General features: G+C 53.2%; 2 protein-coding genes across 2 annotated transcripts in view; both read right to left on the bottom strand.

The window, feature by feature from the left end:
* Positions 1-6: 6 nt before the first annotated feature.
* On the bottom strand, positions 7-3,886 carry wnt16 (wingless-type MMTV integration site family, member 16). Its single transcript, XM_016666900.1, has 4 exons — positions 3,464-3,886; positions 2,625-2,854; positions 1,782-2,071; positions 7-771 (listed from the first exon to the last, which is right to left on the bottom strand). Exons 1-4 carry the CDS (start codon positions 3,553-3,555, stop codon positions 316-318), a joined length of 1,068 nt encoding a protein of 355 aa, XP_016522386.1. The 5' UTR covers positions 3,556-3,886; the 3' UTR covers positions 7-315.
* Positions 3,887-3,974: 88 nt separating this feature from the next.
* cped1 (cadherin-like and PC-esterase domain containing 1) overlaps positions 3,975-8,320 on the bottom strand; it is a 19,570-nt gene continuing 15,224 nt past the window's right edge. The window contains exons 24-30 of the mRNA XM_016666896.1: positions 6,847-6,946; positions 6,387-6,523; positions 6,100-6,320; positions 5,926-6,027; positions 5,754-5,841; positions 5,546-5,692; positions 3,975-5,115 (exon numbers count right to left, since the gene is read on the bottom strand). Coding sequence (XP_016522382.1) covers positions 4,915-5,115; positions 5,546-5,692; positions 5,754-5,841; positions 5,926-6,027; positions 6,100-6,320; positions 6,387-6,523; positions 6,847-6,946 — 996 coding nt within the window. The 3' untranslated portion in view covers positions 3,975-4,914. The remainder of the gene's footprint in view (positions 5,116-5,545; positions 5,693-5,753; positions 5,842-5,925; positions 6,028-6,099; positions 6,321-6,386; positions 6,524-6,846; positions 6,947-8,320) is intronic.

An 8,320-nucleotide genomic window follows, 5' to 3' on the forward strand; every position in this document is an offset into this window, starting at 1 on the left:
AAGGAAGTCTGGGATATATATGTGTGTGTGTGTACTTAATCAAATGTATAACGATGATTAAGTAGGGCCCGCACCTTGGCACAATCCCAGGGGCCCACACCCTCCTAAGTCCGGCACTGCCTGGAGGAAAACCAAGTCCTGCCTGGAGGCTGTTTCCAGGATTCCTTCAGGCTCCTGGATAACAAGTGGAGCTGTGCTCCAGCAGTGACCTGCAGCTGTTCCATCCAATCAGATCCTGATCTGATCAGAACCTCCATCCATGCAGGACTGTTTTCTCTTCCCGCTCCAGGTGTGCGATCCTTTCCAGGCGTGGACTTATTTACAGGTGTGCATGTCGTTCATGCTCTCGCAGCGCCTGCAGTGGACGTAGCAGCACCAGACAAACTTGCACTCGCAGCGCTGGATGTTCCTCACCACATGAGTGTTGTAGCCTCTGCCGCAGCAAAGCAGGTTGCAGCCATCCGGGCCGGTTGAGGTCCGGTTGCAGCGGCGCCCCCTGGTGCCGGCGATGCCACGTCGCCTGTCCTCCAGGCAGTAGTTTGGAGACTTGTTCAGGTAGATGAGTTCGTGTTTGTCCGCAGGGCGGCGCTGGTCCTTTTTTCTGGTCTTCCTCCTGGCACGGTCCGACACCTGGACGCTGCGCTCGTATCGCTCCTTCAGGTAAGCGCCAACACGCTGGAACGGCGCCATGGACCTCCAGCAGGTCTTCACCGCACAGGAACCAGAAATACCGTGGCAGCGACAGTCTGTGGACATGGTCATCTCGATGGCCTGCAGGAAGACAGAGACACTGGGCTGGAGATGGATTCCAGGTGGGGAAGGAGAAAGTCAGAACCTGACTGCCTGCTGACGGCTGGACCTGCAGCAGATGGTCGGATCCCAACCTTATTCTGGAGGATCAGGGAGGAGTTCTACCAACCAGCAACTACTCAGATGGATGGTTCCTGTAGAGCAGATTTCAGTCACATCAGAACAACTAACGTTTCAGAGTTCCAGGAAGTCCCTTTCAGAGGAGAAGTTGAAGTTTGGATCTGGACTAGTGAAGCTGGGCTGATGCAGAACTGAGAGAGTAGAAGCTGGAGATCCAAACAGTCCTGCTTTCTCTCCAGCCTGAAGGAAGTGGTGTAAGGTGAGGTCTGGTCTTTCATTTCCAGAGGAACCATCCGGTATCAAAGCTTTAAGTTGATGAACCATTTACATGTAACTTGGTTTTTTGGTGTGACCTGATTGAACATCTGGTTTTAGGATGGCTGCTGTAACCCTGTCTCCTTATTGAAGCCTTTGAAGCCCAGCGGATCCCAGGTTTCATCTACCAGTGAAGAACAGAGCTGGTTTAGCCGCAGCAGGTGTCCAGAGATCCAGAATCCAGGTTCAGGATGGGTCAGCTCTTCCAGAGGTCCAGTATTAAAGTGTCTTTGTGGAAGTAAAGGAACACCTTCATGAATAAAGGACTTTCCAACCAGAACTCCAGCTTTAGGGAGAACATTACTGGATCTCCGGCTCAGAAAATGTTCCCTGAGCTGCTGCCTGGAGCGGCCTGGAGACTGCAGCTGCTCCAGAGGGAAAACCACTTCCTGGGAGAAACTCATAAGCTGGTTCTGGTTCTGGAAAACGGATCTTCACCCACTTTGGTGGAAGAACCTTAAAGGAACATTCTGAGCAGCTGCTGGCCCGGTTCCTCCCTGATCCTGTAAACCGGACCCGCTCCAACCGGTTCTCGCAGCAGAGCGGGTTTTTCTCTGAAGGGGTCTAACTGAGGTCAGAGGTCAGGATGTCCTCACCTGCCGTCCGGCTTCGGCGTTGTGCTGGTTCATGGTGCTGAGCGTGAACCCGACCCGGCCCGTTGACGAGTTCTTCTCTGAGACATCCATGAACCTCCGGCTGAACCAGGTTCCGAACCGGATGTGGTCTGAGCAGCCGCCCCAGTGCCAGCCCTCCTCCACCGCCCCGCCGCCGTGCAGCCGGGCGTCGCAGCCGCACTCCGTCATGTTGCCCTGGCTGCAGGACCGAGTGATGGAGTGGACCAAACCCGCTGCCATCACCGCATAGATGAACGCCGTCTCCTTGGTTCCTGCGGGATGGAGACATTCTGACATCACTTCCTCTGCAACCAAAGGAAACATGATCCCTACCAGTCATAATTACAGATAACCTTTGACCCTTCTGTCTGGACTAGTACTCATTAAAGAACACATGAGGGGCCCCAACGCCTCCTGTCTCCTTCCTGCAGAATGCAAAAAGTCAGAGATTTAATCTGATTAAATCCATTTAATCCAAGATGTTCCGGTAATCCCGGAGTCCAGCTGCAGGTTATGACGTAATAAAGACGTGAGGCTCAGTCAGGACAACATGCAGCTCCTCCGTTTGGCCTCTGGGGGGCAGACTGGGCCCAGACAGAACCTGTCTGCTGGTTCGGTACCATGAGGACCCATCAGAAGCAGAACTAAATATTTAGTTTCTAAGCTGCTGCGCGTCGGAACCAGCAGAACTTCTAAACAGGACCAAGAAAACATGCGGAATTCTGTAGAACTTTTGGTTCTGGATGTTGGGTTTAACCGCCTGGAACCAGAACTAAAACACACAGAGTCCAGTTAGGAGCTGCCGAACCGTGCAGCAGAACTCACCGCTCGTCAGTTCGTGCCCGAACACGGCCGCGGGGTTCCGGGTCGTGGAGCAGTTCCAGCGCTCCAGTCGGAACTGATTCTGGCACTCCGCCACGGCCAGCCGGGCTCCGTCCCGCACGCCGGGCAGCAGGAAGGGCTTCCCGCGGCACAGGGCCCGCTGCCGGCCGCTCAGAGCCGGGTCTCCGCAGGACAGCCGCTCCGGGCCGCCGCCGGACGTCACGCCCAGCCACCTGTGGAGGGCAGCGGCTGCAGTTAGCGCTCAGAGCCGGGCAGCGGCGGGGAACCGGGCTGCAGACCGCAGGCTCGGTTCGGACGGGTTCTGATAATCAGAACCACTTCTGTTTCATTCTGACATGAAGACGTTGAGTCTAACCGACCCGGTCCAGAAGATCAGAACCGCAGGAGATTCTACAGAATTTAGCATCTGAAAAACTCAAATTAAACTTTTCTTTCTAGCAAAGGATCTGATCGGAACCTCGGTTCTGTTCTCCAGGTTAAACTACATCCGAACCGGTTCGGGAAAGGTTCTCCTTAGCTACAAGTCCGGTTCGGATTATTCATGTGAGAATCTCCAGAACCTCACAGTAAATTACAGTCATCTACATTTACAGAGCATGCGCAAACCCATCTGGTTCCGAACAGTTCGGTCTGGTCGGGGACCAGGTTCTCTCGGAACCATAGACATGGGCTCAGCCTGACCCATCCGGACAAGTGGAACCGAAACCAGTAGCGGTTCTGGTTCTGGTTAGTTGCATAAAACTGGACCTCAGACCGGGTTCTGGTGCTGATAAAAAGTTCTGATAGAGCTGTGGTACTGCTTGGTCCGGTTCGGTACTCACATCCAGCTGGCCCGGCAGCTCGGTGGGCTGACCCAGACCAGCAGCAGAACCAGACCGAACATGGGTCGGACTCCAGAACTCCGGGTCTCCATCCCTCACCAGAATCGCCCGGTCCTGCGGATCATCCCGGTTCCGCAGCCGCTGCTTCCCTCTGCGGGACCAGGCGCGGCGGACTGGACCCAGACCCGGTCCAGGTCGCTGCTGATTGGATCAGCGCAACGGCGTGACGTCAGAGGCTGATCCTGAAGCTGCGGAGCAGACAGAGCAGAAAAACATCCCGGTTCTCCAGAACCCTCCAGAACCGCCTGGCTCAAGACGGGAGGGAAGCTGAACCGAACTCCACTGGTTCCGAATCGTCCGGAGGAAGAAACCAGGAGGTTTTGGTAACCATGGCAACCCCGACCTCATAGAAAGTACCCCTGGCTCTGCCTACCTGGTTCTGGACTGAACCGAGTCTGTAGAAACTGGACCGGTTCGGTTCTGATTAAATAAATTGAAAAACTAAAAAAAAAAGAGAGAATAAAAACTTTATTAGCGGCAGAGGAATCTTAGATCCATGAACAGAACCGGAACCACAGGTGGTCCGAACAGAACCGCACAGCTAAGCAGCAGAATCATCTGGAGAAGAATAAAACGGAACCATAAGGTCCAATCAGACCAGAACCAGACGTGTCAAATGTCCACTGGTCCACCAGCCGTTCCTTTATTTGGACCTGAGTAGCTGTTGGTTCTGGAAGCTGGAAACCTTCAGAACCGGGCTGGTCCAAATCACTGAGTTCTATGTCCATACTGGACGGAACCAGGAACCATCAGAACCCGGCTGAGAGTTCTGATGAGCATCCGGTCGGGTTTGATGGGACCTGGATGAAATGAAACCGGTTCTGGAACTCTGGGTCGGGTTCCGGGTCGGAGCGAGGAAGGAAAACGGTCAGAGTTCCAGATTTATTCCCAGCAGATGGAAAATCTGATTCCACCAAAATTCCTTTACTGGATTCGGTTCTGCAGCGACCTGGATCGGTCCGATGTTCCTCTGGGCTGCAGCAGAACCAGCAGCTGCCTGCTGAATGCCTGGAAAATCCTGGAAAATCCTGGAATTATGAACCCTGGATCAGCTTCTGCTGGGAAAAATGAAACCTGGATGGAAAAATGCTTTCTGTTGGAAAATCTGCGAAAAGTTTTTGTTGGATGTCGGAATCTTCTAGGGAATGAAAGTCTTCAGAACTTCTGGGAATGTGAAACTTCCCATCAGAGGAAGTTTTAATGAAATTAAGTTTCTTGGAATATTTTGAGTTTCTCAATATTTGAGGATTTTTCTGCATCCTCCTCATCAAACTTGAAGTATTTCCATATACGGTTCCCTTCCCAGTGAGTAGGACTTCCATGCTCATCCCGGAACATCAGAGAAGCGAACGCTGACCCGGCGGTGCTGACCCGGAGGAGACAGGTGACTCTCACCTGTTCCCGGGACACAGGCGGCTCAGCAGGATCTCGGAGTACACCTGGTTCACCGCCCCGCGAACCCGAAAGGTCGGAGCCTTCGACCCGTCTTCCTGTTCTGTATCCAGCACGGAATGGCTGCCGGTTCTGGTTCCGGGCTTCTTCCTGGTGGACGCCTCGCTGTCTGGAGGGTCGGAGGATTGGAGCTTCTCCACCTGGAAGGAGGAGAGACGGGATCAGCTGGAAAACTGGAATGTTCTGCACAGCAGGAAGTTGCAGCACTTTGCCAGGATCTTTGAGCCGAATCAGGAAAGATGGAACTGATTCTCTGAACCAGTTCCTTTGTTTTAGAACCGGATCATTGGAACTTCCTCTGAAAAAAAGAATCTGTTTCAGGAACCAGAAACTTTGTTGGGGACCTGGATCTTTTCTGAAGGAGCCGAAACGTTTTCCAGGATCTGGACTTTTAGACTCAGTCCGGATGAACATCGTCAGGAGACGAGAAACCGCCTGAGCTGAACAGCTGTGCTGCTAACAGGAAGTGTTTTGGGCGATAGAGGTTGAGGAACAGGAAGGGATCTCTGCAGATTCCAGGAACCGTCCAACCTGGTTCTGAACCCGAATCCCCGGACGGGGATGCTTTACCTCATGGAAGTGGCAGGCGCAGCGGCCCTGCAGGAACTCTTTGTAGCGGCCCATGGTGATGCTGAAGGTGTCCACGGCCTCGAAGCGCAGCCGTCTGGCCGTGGAGATCAGCTCTGCGTTGTCTCTGAACAGGCCTCGGATCTCCGTCTGCAGGGAAACGCCGTCAGAGAGCGCTGCAGCAGGACATTACCCTCTGCAGGGAACCTACCAGGCTCAGAGACCGGATGCCGTCTACAGGGAGGTGGAAGCCCATCCCCAGAGACTTCACCACCACCAGGACGTCACTCAGAGACTCCCTGATGGGGACAGAGGAGTTCCTCAGGGACCGCTGTCAGGGCCTCTGCATTCTGAGAACACCTGTGGTGTTGTTTTGCGTTTACCTGTCCAACACGTCCTGCACCGTCCTCAGATGGTTGCTGTTGAGCCACTGGACTCCGCCCACCACCAGCACCGTCTGGTTGGAGTTCTCCAGCGGCCGAGACCTTCACAGAAACAGAGGCTCAGCGGAGGAACGTGGTGTAAGGCAGGAAGCACTGTGGCCTACTTCCTGTCACCTGTTGATGAGCTGCAGCAGGGCCTGCCTGAAGGTGGGCCTCTGGCTCCCCTCCAGCCAGAAGCGGGGATAGTAGGAGTAGCTGACCTGTGTGCGGCGCTGGTTCAGGTTGCGGTACAGCAGCGTGTGGTGAGCTCTGCCCCAGTCCTGCAGGCTGCCGTTGACCCGCTCCATCAGGAAGAACATCATCCCGCGGTTGGTGGAGTCCCCTATGAACATCACCTAGCAGAGACCAGCCAATCAGCTGGCAGTGCTGACGGCGCACGGCGCCCGGTCACGTGACCTCACCTTCCTGTGCGACATGCAGTCCTGCAGCAGGGGGCGCCGCACTGGCGGGTGGTAGCAGTCATCTGGCTGCCAGGTGACCTCCCTCCAATCACAGGTCCTGTTGTCGGAGCAGCTGAGGCAGGGGACGACCCAACGACCTGACGGACAGGTGAGAGAGGGACCCAGGTGAGCTGCCGGTACCGAGGGAGTCCAACCGGGTCCAGGTAAAGAACCGGGATGGGTAAGGCCTTTAAGATGGTAGGAAAATCTTCTTCCTGACTGTAGAGATAGTCTAACGGTTGCTATGGAGACCAGGAGAGACCTGCTCCAGCCTGTGCGCCTCCCTCCCTCTGACTGGATCCGCCTCCTTTAGCAGTACCTTCTTTAGCGCGTAGCATTGTGTTCTCTGGTCTTTCCCATATTGAGGAGCGACTCGGCCTGGTTTTGTTGGGAGCGGAGAGACGGACGGCGGACACGCTACCTGGGACGTGTCCTGAGCTGCAGGGCTGGATGGGACTCTGGGGCGGGAGGTGAGGCTGGAGACCGCAGGACCGACCCGGTTGGACCCGCATGCCGCAGTCCTGCAACACAGAGAGAGGTTAGGGGAGCCCTTCATGCTACATTCATTACCCAGCATGCATTGGGTTTGCTTCTGCAGCGTCTCGGCATCAAAGCTTTCATCCAGCCCAGAGGTCAGAGGTCAAATAAACCTCCCCGTCTGCTGCCGGCTTCACAGACGCGGCTCTTCTTCTTCTTCCTCTGCCGCCACAGTTCTTCGTGGCGGCGCCACATTCCGCACGCCGGCGCCGCAGCTCGCAACAAAGTGTGACAAGAAAACTTAACAGGGATTTTCTTGTTCGTACCTGAGCTCAGAGTAAACGCTCGAACCGGGCCGGGCCGGCGAGGCCTTCATCCCAGTCAGTGGATCTGGTTCTACTGGCTGAAGCTTCCCGGCTCATTAAAGAAACGGCTGCAGCATTACGAGCCACAAAACCAGAATAAATACGGTTCAGAGACTTTTAAAGAAAACAAACCAAAAAACAAAAACATGCATGTTGAAATGAAAGAAGAATTTATTCCTCAGATGAGGAATTTCTGCATTAAAAAAACCCCCTCAAAATATTCAAATAAAGTTGCTTAAAATTCAGAAACGTTCCCAACAAACACTCTGGAGTTCAGGAATGTTCTTGAATTTGATCCAAGTCCGACCCAGAAACTGAGGAAAACAGGAATGACAATCAGAAGGAAAAATGTTCTGATGAGGACTGGAAACTACAGAACCGGAAGGTTCTGTCCAGATTCCAGGTCAGATTCCAGACATGGAGGAATATTTCCTGAAACCTGGATGAGAGCTGGAGGTTCTCCAGGCGGCACAGAGCGACTCATCAGCTCTGAGGCTGGAATCCTTCCTGATCTCCACTTCCTGTCTGCGCTGCTCTGCAGACACCTCATGTCTAAAGCGACGTGAGCACAGGAAATGCATCGCCGCCATATTTTACGCAAGTCGGCATGTATAAAGATGAACATGGTGTGAAAAACGGGTTAATATACACAAACTTTTGACCTGCGGTGAAAATGTGCTGCAGCCACACAAACTTTATCTGTGGACAATAATAAACTATAAAGAGTCAAAACTCACATAAATCCACTGAAACCTGATTCAGTTATTTAGACCAAGAATAAAACCCGATGATTTTATTATTTTATTGGTTAAACTGTGAAACTGAACCACATTTATCCTCAGACAATAACCTGAAAAATAAAGAAACTAAAGGAAGGTAAAACTTCACTCTGACGTAAATAATAACTTCCTCAGTTTGTCTCATGAAGATGTAACTCATCGTCTGAAAGCATCTGAGGCTCATTTCATTCTGACTGGAGAGAAAACAGGCTGATCAGCAGATGGATCCACCAGGTTCGGTTCTGATCAGGAGACGATCAGCTGATCCAGGTGA

Source organism: Poecilia formosa, unplaced genomic scaffold (assembly GCF_000485575.1).
Source record: "Poecilia formosa unplaced genomic scaffold, Poecilia_formosa-5.1.2 Scaffold835, whole genome shotgun sequence".
In the NCBI taxonomy this organism is placed as follows: domain Eukaryota; kingdom Metazoa; phylum Chordata; class Actinopteri; order Cyprinodontiformes; family Poeciliidae; genus Poecilia; species Poecilia formosa.